The 16,755-nt window shown below is 45.1% G+C and overlaps 1 protein-coding gene across 1 annotated transcript in view; it reads right to left on the bottom strand.

Annotated features, from left to right (window-relative positions):
* Positions 1-678: 678 nt before the first annotated feature.
* Positions 679-16,755, bottom strand: part of FNIP1 (folliculin interacting protein 1) — a 64,635-nt gene continuing 48,558 nt past the window's right edge. Inside the window, exons 12-18 of the mRNA XM_041481808.1 lie at positions 12,175-12,321; positions 10,122-10,291; positions 7,401-8,826; positions 6,875-7,043; positions 5,186-5,383; positions 4,731-4,846; positions 679-3,915 (exon numbers count right to left, since the gene is read on the bottom strand). Coding sequence (XP_041337742.1) covers positions 3,837-3,915; positions 4,731-4,846; positions 5,186-5,383; positions 6,875-7,043; positions 7,401-8,826; positions 10,122-10,291; positions 12,175-12,321 — 2,305 coding nt within the window. The 3' untranslated portion in view covers positions 679-3,836. The remainder of the gene's footprint in view (positions 3,916-4,730; positions 4,847-5,185; positions 5,384-6,874; positions 7,044-7,400; positions 8,827-10,121; positions 10,292-12,174; positions 12,322-16,755) is intronic.

Genomic DNA, 16,755 nt, shown 5'->3' with positions numbered 1-16,755 from the left:
TGCTTCCAGTGAAGAAGCATCTCCAGCCAGCACCAGCAACACTTTCTAAAACGCTGGTGTATTTAGATCTGCCTGTAGCAACAGCAAAGAGGATCTTGTACAGGGGGAAGACAAGAAGGCTGCAGGGGTGGTGTGCAAAGCCTGTAACTGCTCCTGTACCACAAAATAAATGAGGGGATGGCTGGAACAGAATGTGCATGCTGCAGCACATAAACAGAGATGTTCCTTGCAGCACAGAGACTCAGAAGTCACGTGTATCTCCAGGCTCTCTGCTTACTTTACCTCCAACTACAAGGCCGCTATTTTTTAACAATAAATGTTTAAGAGAGAAGAAAGCAACAGCAGCTCAGCAAAGAGCTGTTAAGAGCTCTGTGCTTTTGTGCAGCCAACACATCAAGCTGATTCCCACCCCTGGATCGAGAAATTATCCTGTGGTTACTCTGCTCTAAGCCACACAGAAAATAATCATATCCTCTTCTGCAGACCCCTGGGAATAATGTGGGAGATGAGAGACGCCATGGTACTCGGGTGCCTGTGGCTTCCTTCCTGTCTTTGCCTCAGCTAAGTGAATGCCCCAAAAAGGGGAGCTGAGAGGAGACAGGTGTCAAATGTAAGATGGTTCACTCACCCACAGACTCATAGCACGTGTCAAAAAAGGGACACATAAAGTACCAGAACTAAACTGACATACTGTATTTATTGCACAAATTTCCCCTAAAATTGGGAATGGTTATTATAATACAAGTGCACATCTTGGGAAATATATACAAAAACAGAAGAGATAACAAGTATGTACATTTTACCCAGCATTTTACAAGTACCACCATCTAAATAATTTAGAGAAAGCAAAAAATTGTCATAAAACATCTCTAAGAACTAATAGGGAAAACATATGCAAGGTGTAAAATCTGTTCTTTTAAACAGTTTCTTGTTCTTAGCAGCCCAGTGTTTGCCAATTGCAACAAAATCAAATTTGCTCATTTGTGTGCCTAGTACAATTAGGTTTCAGCCAGAAAATTAAGACATGTTAATAATGGAGATTGGGAGTAGTGGAAAAAAATAAATCAAACATTAGTTTTCTATTCACATAAAAGAACAGTGATATATTTTAAAAAGTCAATTCTATATCCTGTAAAAATCCCTTTTCGTATTTAACAAACAGACATACCTACCACATTGTTCACGTACCCAAAAAGTTAACTCACAGAAAACTTCCCATCACGCAAGGGTTTTGGTTGTGTTCTGCCCACAATACTGCTGAGAGGTGGAGAGGGTGCTGCCGTGCCAGGAGGGACTGGCACTGTGGGAGGATGATGAGGAAGCTGCATCCATGGCTGCTCCATCTGGGACTGACTGAGCACATCATTAATGCCATTACTGGCTGGTGCTGGGCAGAGACAGCAGACAAAGTGCCACTCAACAGCCACCTCCTTCTCCTCTCGTGTCAATAATCACTGCCAGCCATGCAAGGGCCTTTCTGGAGAGTCAAACCCATTTCAAAGTGACCCCAACAATTCACGCAATGAAGGCTCAAATGAGGACCTGCATTCTCCTGTGAGGATCATTGTGAGCACAGTCCTGGGGGATGCCAGGGTGAGGGTGCAGCTGCCCAGCTCTCTGGGCACGTGCTGTGGATGAACTCACCCACAGAACCTCCCAAGGCACAGGCAGGAACCCTCCTCTGCCAGCCCCAGCAGCACAGACACCGCCAGGTCACTGCTGCCGGTCTGTGCACAGCATGGTATCCTAACTACTGCATGTACCACATATCCTAGCAAAGAGTTAAACATCCATGTTCTGAGTGCAATCCTATATTTCATTAGAAACGTGTTTACACAACTGGACCCCTGTTTTGTGCTCATTCCAAAAGCCAGATGTAATATAATTGTGTGGCAAGGAAGAGACATTTGAAAAATGGGAGAAACAAATCCTTGGATCACATATTAAACATGAGGTTTTCCCCTGCAGCAGTCAGCATTAGATTTTATATACAAAAGAGTTTCCAATGACACTGCCTGTATGAATGTTGGGGTCACTTCCTGATGTAGACTCAGTCCTACATGGAAGGGAGGGGTGGGTTTTGCCATGTAGATCTCCCTGGAACAGAGTTTTAGGTGACAGATTTTAAGTAGTACTGAAAAACTTCTCCAAATCCTGGCCCCAGAGAAGGAAGGGAGGAGAGTTCTGTCACTGACAGAGGTGGGGCAGGGATCTCTCCTATTGTTTTCAAGTTTATCAAATTGTTAAAATAGATTTGTACTTAAAGTAACTCTGCAAACAACAATAGCAGGCGTGCTGTACTATTGAAAAGATGATTACAGAATGATGTATTTATAGAAATTTTATACAATTTAGAGACCAAGTGAATATGTGTCTCCTACTTGTGTGGATAATCCATGAATTTCAATACACTAAACCTAACAGATGAAAACAGAAGCTAAAAATCAGCAACATTAATTGGCTGCTAGGACAAATATGGAAAGCAAAGCCTAGAATGAAGTGTCCAGTTAAACTGAGGTAGTAGAGCCTTCGAAAACATAATCCACCTCCCACTGTCTATTTACATTACTTACACCAGGCTGGGTCCATCAGCTACTCGTACAGCTATTGTATATACAATGACAAACCAGTGATGGCTGAGTAAAAGAGAAATGCTGAGAATAAAATAAACAACATTTCCTGCTGGTAATTACACAAGTGAGTAGAAAAGGGATTAGAGTTATCTGCAGCAAGGGTATATTTGTCAAAAAATAATTTGGATATTACTACACTATGGTGTAATCAATGTTCATTTTTTTTGTAGAATGGTTTTAAAAAATGTATCAATTTGTTACCTGAGCCATTAAGGGTAATAGTCTACTCATTTTGTCCCCAATGCTTTGGTACAATTATTTCTAGTTCATTATTTCAATAGCTGACTGACTGATGTATAAAGAATATGATGGTCCAAGATTTTATATATCATAAAAAAGTTAGAGGTAATTGTCATGTCATTCTGGGAAACCCATGGGGAAATTTCATCCAACCGTTCTCTTTAGATTATTTTTGTTTTTAACATTTTGATTACGTTGATGAAGAAAAGCATCATTTAGTATAAAGCAACATTTAAACATTATAAACATTTAATACTGGTTACAGCATCCAGCCAAGAATCTCCATCGCTAGTTTGTCTGTTGGCCTGTTCCTCCGTTCTCCCTGTCACCCTCTGTCCCCCACTAGTTCCTCTTCCCAGGAGAAAGATCATAAATAAATTCTGTAGCTGACTGTCATTAATAAGCTTCTTGCAAAAAAAAACACCAGGCCTCTGCCCCGTCCTTCGTCTGGGAAGTATTCAGAATTGGACTATGATGTGAAAAAGTAGAAGTTGTTTACAAATCACTGCAGCTTGAGAATTACAGATCCTAACGTGATCCTCATCAGCTGCAGCCTGGCTGAAGGCAGCTGCTCTCTTGTTCAGTTTATAAGGGATGATGGCATCACGTATTTCTCAGAGCAGTTCTTCCTCCATTCCCCAGTATAAGTCACAGTCAGCCATTGTGGCAGAAACTGCTAAAAAAATGCATCTCTTCAGCTTTGCTAAAATCTCCACTTTTCTGTGGTGGAAATCCTGGGCTTACTCAGTTTTCCTTTCTCCTTTCTTTATCCTTTTTTATAAATTGTTAAGTGGGAGAGGAGAAGTCTCCAACTGTTTGCACACCATGCAGTCATATATGGAGGTGCTGCAAGCTCAACAAGCAGTTTGTTTTACTTGCTGCAAAGAGAAAGGAGCCAGAACAAGTTGTCTTCCACTTTGTTTCCAGAGAAGCAAAAAGTCAAAGTCTGTGGCCTCTGGCATTTTAAAGTAGGATCTGGGCAACGTACGGAGAGTGAGTGCTCGCTACAGCTGCCAGCAAGGGGAGGTCACTGGATTCAATCCTGAAAGGAAGCAGAAGAGTCATGTTTAATCCAGCCTGAAATGTCACTGGGCTGAACACGTGTCAGAACCCACACCGCCTGCTCGAGCCCCAGCACTTGCACTTGGGCCATGGGCTACACACTGCAGCTGCCAGATTGCTCCTCCCACCCCTCCAGATGTGCCTGCTCCCACAGTGTCAGCACTGCCTGAGCTCCCACCTGTCTGCTGGGTTTTTAACAGGGCCAACAAACTGGTGAGAAAGCAGATGGGGGAAGGAAAATTCCTGCCTAACTTCAGAGTAAAGGGAATAATAGTTGGGGGACACAGTACAGGAGCAGAGGACCAGCTAAAGTTGCCATGTCCAGCACCACACATGTTCTGTGTGCCTTCCTGCTCATGCTGCACTCCTCCACAGGAAAACTTACTCAGAGCCTTCCTATAAACACCCCTTAAATAACTCCTCTGCCCATGCCCCACACCCACAGAGAGGTATTATGTGCCTTACATGACACAGAGAGTGTTTCCTGCCATGTAGGGAAAGTCAACCTGGAGGAATCAGGTGCCCCATGTTGTTCAGTGATGACTGACCAACTAAGAAGGGAGTTTGATAAGCTCCGGAGTGCTGAGCCCATCTTCCTGCCCGCAGGGGAGACAGAAAAGCTGGGGGATCCTTGTGACTGAGCAATGCCTAAGGAGAAGCCTGAAGCCATGGGTAACTTAGGAGTTCCAGTCTCATTTAGGAATCCATTTTGCTGTGCTTAGGAACAAGCCCAGGCAGAGGGTGTAGCACCAGGACACCCAGGGTAGCACTGCTGGGAGAAGTTTGTGACCATACCCCAGCACCACGCCCAGCTCCTTGACATGGACTCTCATCTGGCCCTTGAGATACTCAGACAGCATCTTGCTTTTGAAGTAAAGCTCCTGCAGCCGATCTTCTAGGTGCATCACACACTAAAAAAAGCAAAAGGAGTTGTGTCAGGGAGAAGACAGAACCAAATCAGAAAGCACAGATCCCACACCCCTGCTGACTGTTCTGTGGCCGTGTCTAGGTGAGATATTCACTGGCAGGACTTTCATTTTTGAGCAGAAGCCTTTGACTACATGTTAAATCAAAATTAATGAGGCAGCTGTTTTGATAAGAGTGGCATTTCAATAGGCATCACAAACAGCTGCACCAGAAGTTGCACTGGCTATGAATACAAACTCTAGGATGAGCCTTACGTATCTCTAACCTATGAAGTTAAAGGATGCTTCAAAACAATCACCCTTGTGATTTCCATTTAGACTTACAAAGTTTGGAGATAAATTATGCTTGTAAAGCTGAAGAGTGGAATGAAGCAGGTTGGAGACGAGACTGGAGACTAACACTTCTTTTCCTAGTTTATTCTCAATCATTCTCCTCTGGCTACTGGCCACTTGCACCGTCCATTTGTCCGTGTCTGCAATAATGCAGACAGCTTCTGCAATGGGCTCGTCCAGAACAGGGTGCTAGGAACAAAAAATGAAGAGCAGAACCCCAAGAATGACAAATGACAGCACTCTTTTCACAAAACTTTTCACAGAAATATCCATCCTGGATATTAGGACAGCATTGCTGGGTAGCAGGATAGCATCCCAGACACTGCTTCACCTAAAATACATCTGCCCACATTGCATTCCATCCATTAAAACCGGGGGGGTTTTGTGAGTAAGGCACAGTCTTAGAAGGATAGTGGCTATTTTATCTTTTCTTACAGGCTTTAAAGCATGTCACTGGCTGACAGTTACTTTTGGCATTTGATATAAATAATTCTGACATATCTAAAGTGTATTTTAAACTCCTAAAACTGAAAGCACCAAAAATTCAACTTGCTGTTTAGTGTGGCTGTATTAACGAGGTCAGATTATTCCCAGCTGTCACAGGTTTTCCTTCACGGGAGGCCAGCAGAGGGAGTTAGGAACCAAGCCTGTGTCTTGCCATCCCCCCCTGCTGGTTTCCACCTCTCCAAAGCCATGAAAAAAGGTTCAAAAAGGGAGTATTTGGAAACCCACTGTCCTTCCCTAATAAATTTTCTGGGCTGAACTGTTAGCAATTATCTGCTTCCAAGGAGTCAGCAAGGGCATGCAGAGAAGGGCTGCAGGTCTAATGCACATTGTTGAAGTGAAAAGTAGGGAAAAGGAGACTTTTTGGAATGTCTCAGGAAAGTGGCTTCTCAGCAGTCTGTTTTCCCTTATTCTCTGAGGAATAAACTAGATGGGAACAGATGTCACACTTTCAGTGACAGCCTGCTTTCTACTTCTTTCCTGGTAAAAGGGGGAGGAAATACCACACTTTCTAGTCATGCCCCAGTTCATCTAGGGAAAAGCAGCTGTGGAGGAGCTCCAACACATCAGAAGCACGAGTTCTCTTCAGACCATTATCTTTACATTGCTTTCTCCTTCTCCAATGAGGACAGTGCTATTGGACACATGGACTACCATCCTAAAGAAGGAGCAATGTCTCCAAAATACTGAGCATTTGTGATGGAGAACACATTCTGCTGCACAAGCAGCAGCACATTGGTCAGACGTGCAGGGACAGAGGAGGGAGCAATGAGAGCTTCTGCAGCACTGCAGGAGGACTGTGTGCCCAGGGAGAGAGGCACAACCTCAGCACATGGGCTTGTTTAACATCATTCCATCCTGTGGGACACAACCATCAGCTGCCAAGCCTACAGGACACAGTGATACAGCTTAGCACTGAGATCCATCTTCCCAGGGCACAAGCCTCCCAGCTGGCTTCAGTAGGAGTCTGATCTTTCATGCTCCAGAACTGCAGTGAAATATCCACGTTTTTCAGATACATTAATTGAGAGCAGAGAAAAATTGGTGACCTGGGACTGGAGAAATCTGTCAGGAGCTGTGACAGGAAATATTTCCACTTCCAGCAGGTTTGTACCTTCACAAACATTTATCTTTCCCTACTGTGAGAAATACATTTACCAAATATAGCTTAATTACCTGCACAGCATGAGACAAATCTGACACCAAACAGTGCCTCAGCTTTTCATCACTTCCTATTCCTTGCAAAACAAAGTCAGGGACGTAAGAGGAACAGTAACCTCCTAGTAAGGATCTTCCAAAATTGGCAATACTGGGCTGGACAGAGTTGACTTCAACTAATTTTGACCTGCAAGAAAGGCATATCAAAGAGGTGTAAAACAGTAAACAGCAAATTCACCTTACATAGGTTGCATTTCTACTTTTTTCATATCTCTTCTAACTTGAAGTCAAGCACTTTTAAAAAAGTTTGCAGTCAGCTTTTGCAGTCAGCTTATCATGGAAGCAGAGAATACAAGCCAAGATCACAATACACCATTAGTATTTTTTTCCAGACAACTGATCTCTCAATATTACTCAACAACCAGCAAGCTCAAGAGACACTTTTCCAACCGCTGATGCCAAGCTAGGCTACAGTCCTCCAAATATGTGACATGAGAAGAGACTCCATCTTTTTTAGGCTCTGTTAGTGCTGAACAGTACTTACCCAGGGAAGGGAATCTCATACTCCTCTGCCCAGTCTTCTTGCTCTCCTCCATAATAGTTACTGCCCAGTCTAGTTAGATCATGGCCTGTATCCTCACTCTCGCTGTCACCCAGGGCACTGTCTGAACTCTCATTTCTTGGAATGTCCCAGTCAATTCCCGGAGCCACTTTTTTCTCTACATTTTCCCTGTCCCCATGGGGGACACGAATAGAGATTTTCTCTCTTTGGTCCTGCTCATTAAAGCAGTTTTTGTACGTCTCTTGTCGAACAGAGTCCATAAATTTACAAAATTCACTAGGTGGTTTGCAAGCCTTTGTACACAGCTTTTTAGAAAATTCTAAACTACTGTTGTGAGCAAGAAGGTTCGCAGCTGCTTGCCCTGGAATATCGTCAGTAGTCTGGGTTTCAACTGAACTGTCATCAGTGAAATATTCATCAAAAAGACTCATGCTCTCAGCACTGTATGGGTTTGAGTTCCAGCTCTGATGCTCACTAGCAACTTGAGGAAAGGGTTCAGCTGTCCCACAGTCTCTATTTTGGTCCTCAACAGTTTGTTTAGCTTCACAGTTCTGATCAGCAGACACTCCTGCCTCCGCTGCTGGCGGGCTGTGATGCCTGGCAATTTGTTCCACTACTGCCTGACTTCTCAGTTCGATGTCTGAGTCAGGTGACATGGAATCTCCGATGAGGAAAGTCACCTTTGTCTGAGCCTCGGCAGCGCCGCACGGAAACGCGTCCATGAAGAGCTTATCGGGCGGCTTCTTCTCCACGGCAATGCCGGGGCTCCTTGTGCCCCCTCCTGCCTGGCTGCCCGCCTCCAGCGCATCCTCACTCCTCCATGAGCTGCCTGCTGGCTCCAAACAAGATTCTGTCCCCACACATTTCTCTGGTGAAGCCGACCCTGTGCACACCACAGTCTCCAGTTTGCTATCCAGGCAGGGCCTTGGTTGTGTCACATCCACGGCATCTTCCTGGCCATCCTCAGGAACGATGGTTCTGTTCTCATCTGAAGAAGATTCCAGCTCTACCTTAGGAGTGCTTTGCATGTCTTCTCTCTCTTGCTGTGCAACACCTTCTATGTTCTGTGCGAGGGAAATGGGACATTTGCAGTATTTACAGCTGCAGTTGGGAGCTCTCATCTCTTCAGACTCAGTGGGGAGCAAGTTGCCCCTGTTCTTGTGCATCGTGACAAGCACATACTCAGACTCTTCCACTTCTCCTTTCTCCAGCGTGGTGGTGATAACAGTGCCAGGCATGACGATGGCCTCATCTTCTCCATTTTCCAGAAGGTGTGTCTCTTGAAGTTCAGAGCATCTGATGAAGTAAGTGAGGAAATAAAGCAACCTCTGGACCAGGTCATGTCTTTTGCCAACCACGACTGTTTTCGCTAATCTCACAGGTGATCCAATGGCCCCATACAGGTCACCTAGGACAGGAAATTAAACACACAATTACCTGGCATCTTTGCAATAATTTATTCTTCTAACAGCTAGCTGTTGGGCCAGTTTTCAAAGACCAGGTCTACAAGAGAGAAATACTAAAGCAGTAGAGTTAAAACAGCTATGCTGTACTTTGTTTTCAGTAAGAGAATCCCAAAGATGCTGTTGGTATGATCTGTAAGGTGAGCCACTGGTCAGGGGGACATGTGACTTCACACATCAGGGAGCATTCACACCACCCCACTACAGCTTTGGAGGCTCATCTCCTGGGATCCTTATACAGCCATGGGAGAGAGGAGGCATCTGTGCCAAATTACCCTGGAAAGTCTGGAAAGTGGGCTGGACTTTTACCCACAAAAGAAAGCTGTAAAAGAAACAAACCCATGCCAGGAATGAGGACAAAAAGTGACCATGGCAGGTGCATGGCTGAAGCCAACCTCCTTCTCTTCTCTTCCCTGAGTTCTGCTATGGGTTGGATGGGGTGTTCTGGCTGTAGTCGAGTCACCTGGGCAAGTGCCTGTGTGTTCTGGAGGTATTAGGGCTGAGGGGACAAGGGCTGACTCCAGGGCTGACGGGACAAGGAGTCCTCTTGAAGGCCACCCTAAGCCACATGAGGCCTGAAATCAAGTTTTCTTGCTAACATCCTGGCCATTCCTACCTGTACAATAATAGCACCACCTCACAAAACCTTCCCTAATCTAATTCCATGATTGAGTTTGTGTGCAGAGCAGGACGATCTGACCTCCCCTGCTCTTCTCTGCTGGGCAGTTATCAGACAGTATGACCAGCTACCCACTGACTGGGCTCTGAGACCTTCCCTGGGGGTTGCCAAGCTTTGACTTACTGTCCTGCTTCACTCCATTGTATTAAAAGTATGTTCACTTCTGATCAAAATATGAATTTTCTTGATTTTCTCATTCCAGAATGAGGTTTAGTGATAGTGGCATCCCACAACATAAAAGCAGATTTTCCTTACAGGAGGAGGAGGACCAGAGGAGGCTTGGAATCCTCCACCAGCACCAGAGCAGGGGACCTTAAGGGACCCAACAGAGAGGACTAAAGAGGACTTCACTTTTTGGCTAACATTTTTTAATGGATAATGCCTTAAAAACTTAAAACATAAAAAATCACAGTGACCACCTCTAAGCTTGAAACACACTTTTGTCTCATTTTGTATTGAAAATAAATAACCTGGGAGGGGAGTAAGCAGCATCTTAAACCTCACCTCATGCACTCCCATTTCTGTAAAGCTGCTGGGGGTTTAGAGGTATTTGCCACGTACCGAGCTGAGCCCACAGTGGGTTGTAGGGATGAGTTTTGGCCAGCATGTCCACACTCTGGGAAGAATGCTTCTCCAGGAAGATTCTTATTGGTGGCTGGCCATTGGGCATGACAGTGGGGACCCAGGCCAGGTGGTTAGTCAGCACTGCAGTCAGCAAAGCTGGTAAAAACCTGAAAGCAAAATGTTCAACATATTGGGGGTTTTTTCCAGATATACACTCAAGATGTTAAACTGACAGCAGCTCCAGTCTATATGGATCAAGGATTAAAGAAACAGCCTGACAAAATCAGCAGAGATCATCTCTTCAGCCTTGGTTCCTTGGGAAGAGAAAGGGTGGCTGGACCCTCTCTCCCACCCTGGCAAAGCTCTTTTTTAGAACACACGTTTAAAATAAAATGAAATATTCTAACTTTGTTATAAGACTTCCTATTTTGCAAGTTTGATGTTGTAAAATATCTCAAAACACATTTATTTCACTCACTGCAAGAAAGCAGTGGCACTGTGTGGCCCCTGTACTCCAAAGAGATCCCAAACCCCCTAAGACTTGTGACTTTGGACGAGAAGGAAGACTATTGCTACCAAACCTGTAAAATAGCTGGATACTGTGTTCTTTCACCTAACTATTGTGCAATTTCAGCCCATATGGCTGCTCCTTTTCAAAAATAACCCCCCCAAAGTTCTGTAGCTCAGCCAGCAAAGCTGTGTTCTTATGCTGGCAAAACAGTTTTCACTGGCTAAGCAATTAAGGTGAAAAAAACTTCCTGAAAAACATGAACTATCTGATTTACTGCAATGATAGAGCATGGTTTCTGCTCTGTGGAGTTTTCCCAGTTGGTTTTCCTGGCAGGAGCTTGGCTCAGCAGGCTCCACACACCAACACACGGTGCTGTTGGTCACAGTGGCTCACGTGTGGGGAGGAAAAGAGCTAAATGTCTCAAAATAGTGTTATTAGAATAATTTACAAGCATCAGGAACCCTACAGCTTCCATGCAACCACACTAGAGACAGCCAAAGGAGGAGAGGAAATTTAAAACTAGATTGGGAAGGATAAAGGGCTTAATTTTTCTCATCACTTAAAATATTATATTTAAAATAAAGAGAACAACCCCAGATAAATGACTTCTTAAATGTAACCAACATGCACAGGACTGAGAATGGCAGGGATCAAAGGAGACAATCCCAGCAAAGACCCTCCACTGAAGCAGGAACTGATTTTCAGAAAATGCATCTGCACCCCTCAAATTCCCTGTAGTTTCTCCCATTGCACTGGGGCAGGAGCAGGCAGACCACAGTGAGCACTGTCACAGTGGCCACTGTCACCTTCCCCTCAGGGGAGAGAAGAGATGCCAAAGGTGGTGGCAGAGCTGGAGGATGGGAGCAGCAGCCCCTTCCCACCCTGCAGGGAGCAGTGCCCCTGACCAAACACCTGATCTGCTAGTGCCATTCCCACACAAACTACACTTGTGCTCTTTTTAGGACTTTAATGGAGAAAAACCCTTTAGAAACTTCCCCTGCTCATGCCCTGGGAAAAGGGGATAAAGTACTGACAAAAGAGTAAATTTATCAGATTCTCCCAGTCTATCAGAAACTTTCTTTCTCAGTTTTCAGCATCTGCTCACAGGTGGGGCCTGAGGCCAGAGAGGTGAGTGAGCAGTTCTTTAGTGGCATTTTAAAATTGTATTTAAGGTTTGTGGTCTGACAGTATTACAGACACAGCTCTTCCTGAATGCATAATCCTGCTCATCATATGATAACTGATTCTGCAAGATAAGTTAATGCACTTTGTAAGGTACCTTCACCCCTTTCCAGACATCCACACACATCACATACTTCCTATGGACATGTTTCAGATGTTCGGCCTCTACCAAGATTTAGAGGATTGTGGGGAAGCAGAAATTTAATGAGATAATTTCTAATTTTTTTCAAAAATAAAGTATTTATGGATGGCCTTTTGATTCTCTGATTACCAGGAATTAAACAACTTATTTAAAAATTGGTTTGAAATAAAAAGGCACAATCATAGATGTAATTTAGAAACTGAAATCCACCATACTGATTTTTAGAAGCATTTTCCATCAAGAAAGTGAACTCCTTCATGAAGCGGTGGCACAGCTGGTTCTTCTCTGGTGTCCCTGACATCATGGTGAGCCAGACAGGCTCCCCAATCCGTGGCATCGTGTAGAGATTGCAAATAGTTGTTCTAGAAAACAAAACCAAAAAATCCAGGAGGTTAAAGAAAAAAAGCAAACAAAAAGAACCCCAAACAAAAAACCCAACAGCCCCCAAAAAACCAAACTGAACAAAAAAACCCAAACAATAACAACAAAAAGTAGAAATCCCAGCTTGAAAGAATTCTGTGCAACATTTAGATCCAGCTATCATTTCTATCAGAAACAAAATTTCTCTCAGCAACCATTATCCAGACCATGCTGTTCATTAAATAGTACAAATTCACCTTTACCTCAGAGAGCTGAACCTCACAGGCTCCTCCTGCACCCACCTGACCTAATCCCAAACACAGCAACATTCCCTGGCACAAGCCAAGAGCTGCCCTGCTCTGAATGAAGGAATGGATCATTTCTTCTTATCTCCCTGCTTGTTCTTCATTTCATTTAAAACAAACTTCTGCTTTATTTATGACTAGGACAAGGTTGTATGTATCTGACTTATAACAATACCTTAACTTCCTCCTTGCTTTAAAAACTTGGTGTATATCCAGGCCAAGCCTATGACGTGTGGGTGTGTAGAGCAGGGAACCAGTTCACATCTTCAGCTTTAAATAGAGAGTATGACAGTAAAGTCACCCTGTGGCTGTACCTATTACACACTCACCACATCCTTTTTGACTCTACAGAGGACAGCAAATGTATGATTAAAAATTTGCTCTGCAGTAAAATACCAGATTAAAATCCCTCAGTTTACTGTTAAACTCTCTAAAATATAAACAAGTTATAGTTTAAAGTACAAAGCCTACATTATGACACTATGGGAAGCTGGATTTTTAACACAGTAGAAAAAACCCAAAAGGACATGGGAAATGACTGATCAATTCAGGTTTCACCCTGCCTAATGCACTACTTTTTCTAGGCAAAGTATTTTTGTTTTAAAAGGCAAAGATATACATTACCTTATTATCCCTAGCACCACCCCTGATTTATAAAGCTCTTATATCTTCTTTTCTATAGATATAAAAACCTCTGAACTTCTATTGCATCTTATATATCTTCTCTGGATATCATGGTCTCAGAATTTACATTCACTCTCAGAAGCAGAGCTGTGCACAGCAGGCAGGCAAACACACTGGAGCAGCAGCTGCCAAATCGTCCATGGTTTAGTGTTTAAAGTGGAACTCCCAGGAAGTGAGAGCTGCACGTCAGCAGCAGCACAGCACATCCCTCCCTGCTGCAGGGGCTCCCCGGGGACGAGGGAGGCACCCCCAGTTACTGGGCACAGAAGCAGCTGGTGGTGACCCCAGAGCTGCTCCCCAAAGGGCAGCAAAGGTGACTGAGGTCACCAAGGCTGCTCCAGAAGGAAGAAGTGAGGGGGCAGTGGCTTTCTCTGCCTTACTTTTCCTACTAATTTTGATCAAATACAAAATCCATCCTCTGTGCTCACAACAGCGAAAATCAACTCAGTCTTCTTCAAAGGTTAGACCTTCAAATCCTCCCCTGCCAGAAGCATGATGAGAGCACCACAAAAGAGTCAGTGTGCTGGAGAGGGGGACAGCTGAGTTACCTCTGCACTGCCCAGCCCCCAGAGGCTCTGCTGTCTGCTGGGTCACTTTGGAGCAGCCTCACCAGCTGCTCCATGTTACCCTCTGCTGCGGTCCTGTCCTGGGAGGAAAGCCCAGGCTGGTGACAGACCTGAGCACAAGTCCTGCTGCCGAGACAGGAGTGGGGCACACAGCCAGGGACACCAGCACTGCCTCTGGGCCACCAGAGGGTCTCCAGCAGCACAAGCAGTCTGGGGGTACCGGGAGTTCATTCCTCTGCAGGGGTTTTGGGGGGGTTTTATTAGGGGAAAGCTTTCTGTTCACAGCCCATTAACTGGAGCAGATGTTAAAGATGCCAAAAAAAAATGAAGAAACCTCAAGTCCAGGGATCTCAAACTCAAGGAGTTTCAAAGCTCAAAACAAGTATGAACGCTTACACCCCCCAGACACAGCTGACCTGAGAATCTGAAGATAAACAGCACAACTTAATGTAAAATACAGCTTATTTCTCCATCCTATGCAAACTAACCCAAGCTAAGCCTCTTGCACCTCGGCTGTTTTGAAAAAAGAAACTACTTCTATACTGAAACCAACATATTAAAATACTTGTTTTCGTTGAAAAGATAGCCCGAGTCTTGTGACTCGTTATTTACTATTCTGGTAACCCTGGCTGCATCTGCAGCTGATAGTGTTTCCTCCGAGCCAGATCAGATTGCCTGGCCCGAGGCCAGCAGGCATGTGACTGCAGCACAGGGAACCCTCCACGCCAGGAAGGCAGCAATGGCACTGAGACCAAGGGCAAGGATTAACTGCTTCCCAGCTCTTCCAACAGCCAGGGAAGCTCTCCTGCCAGATAGCAAAGGGCAAAAACGAAAACAAAACAAAACAAACAAAAAAAAAAAAGACACAAAAAACCACTACAGGGAAGTTAACTGGATTTTAAAAATAACAATCATTAAAAACCCACTTGGCCCCTCTCCTCTTGGCCATCTGCAGCAGCATCCCCTCCCCTCCCTCCGCACACACACACCAGCATGTGAGGGAAAGCTCAGTTAATGAGAGACTCTGCTCTTTTGAGGGTTCTGGTACATTTAAATTGGTTTATATTTGGAAACGCCTCTGGGAGGTTGAACTCCAGCCTGGAGCTCCCAGGCACCTTGGCCCCAGCAATGCAGCGTGGAGCACAGGGGCCAGAGGAGCCCCTCAGGGAACACCTTCACATCTCACAGGGTCTGAGAGCCATGAAGCCCAGCCTGGCCAAGCAAAAAGGGAGCCCTGAGCCAAGCCCAGCCCGATTCCTCTGGGGTCTGCCTGCCCTGTGGGCACAGGTGGCACCAAGGTGAGCAGCCCTGCTCCAACAGACACCACAGCACAGCTTCACCCTCACCCACATACACCCCCAACCACTCTCGACTTAAGGACCAATTTTCAGCACCAATCCAAGACATCTTTTCCTGCTGCTGTACAAATCAAACAAGCCACATAGCTCCTCATGGATGAAAGCATGCTGCTGCAGCCCCTTCCTCCCCAAGGAAAACACAGCGACCCTCAACACTGTGCCCCCAAAGCAGCTCTGCTATTTAGGAGCCACACCATAATGGCAAAGAAAGAAAATTATCAGTAGTTTACAAAGCTTAATTCACATACATTTGTTTCCTATCCTCATTGCTTCCTTCCAAAGATGATTCTTCCTTATAAAGGAAGAGCAAAACAAAGGCAATTCCCACTGCAGGGAATGCAGGAGCGGGGCTCCCCCACAACTCAGTGCCCGTGCTGGCACCACTGAGCACAGCGCTCAGTTCACAGCAGCATAAGCTGCTTAAAAATTACTGGCAGAAAATGGGATCAAATCTGTCTGCCAGAGAGCAGAGAGGTGTTTCCCCAGGCCCTGCAATCAGGGTTTCCTTGCCAGCCAGCATTTGTGCCACACAGGTATTAGTCACATGCATAATCTGTGTTATCAATGTGCTGCGTTGGCCCCAGGGACCGGGGGAGCCAAAATGTTTATGCAAGTACAGTAGCTTATTTCGTAAGTCATGTGTCTGCACAGCTGACATCCACAGAGAGTTCTAAGCCTCTAAGTCAAGTGTTAATAGCTACACCCATCAGTGCTTCAGAAAATTAAAAATTGCTGTAAAGTGACTAATGATGCAAAGGTAGGCCTGGAGCTGGGTACCAAACTGATGGCAAATTTGTCAACAGCCTCGATTTGCAGAAGCAGCTTGGGCCTTTGAGAGAAGGCAGTTTTGTTTTCCAGCTTGGACCCAGCTCCCTTTTTGCAGGCAGAGGAGTGACCTACAGCCACAGCCCCTTCCCTGCAGAGGGGACTCTGGGGTGCCATGCTACCTTCCCTGATCAGCAGGGCAGCACATCTCCCATGCCCACTGATCTGAGGTTATTCTGATCACCAGACAAGTGCACATCAGCTACTCTTGAGCATCTCTGAAAATCTGGGGGGGTTTAAAAAAAAAAACAAAGGAAAAAACAAAGAAAATTCCCCTTAAAACAACTAGACTGCAATGAGTTAAACCAGCAACAGGATTACATTTTAGAACCACCAGCCCACTGAAGTCAGCACCCTTCTTCCCTCCAGCACAATTTGCTAAGAGGACAGGAATCAACACAAGTCTCAGGTTCACCAAAGGACTTGTCTCCTGACTTCCCCGTGACTTCAGTGGGAAAGCAGACACCTAAAGAGATAATAGTGTCCTAAATGGGTTTGCTGAACCTGTGCCAAAGCATCTTTGCATCCAGCCTTTGGTATTTAAATATACCTCTCTCTTCTTACCAGACTCATCCTGCATTGCTTTGAAAAGCAAGGGTGTCTTGCATGTCACAGAAATGAGGATGACATGCATGTCACAGGGGCACAAGGACCCTGCCTAGACTGGGGGCACCAGCTGCTGCCCACCTCTGAATGCA

Source organism: Pyrgilauda ruficollis, unplaced genomic scaffold (genome assembly GCF_017590135.1).
Source record: "Pyrgilauda ruficollis isolate IOZ18807 unplaced genomic scaffold, ASM1759013v1 scaffold57, whole genome shotgun sequence".
NCBI lineage: Eukaryota > Metazoa > Chordata > Aves > Passeriformes > Passeridae > Pyrgilauda > Pyrgilauda ruficollis.
Note: the sequence above shows the minus strand (reverse complement) of the source record. Positions and strands in the feature narration are given on the sequence as shown.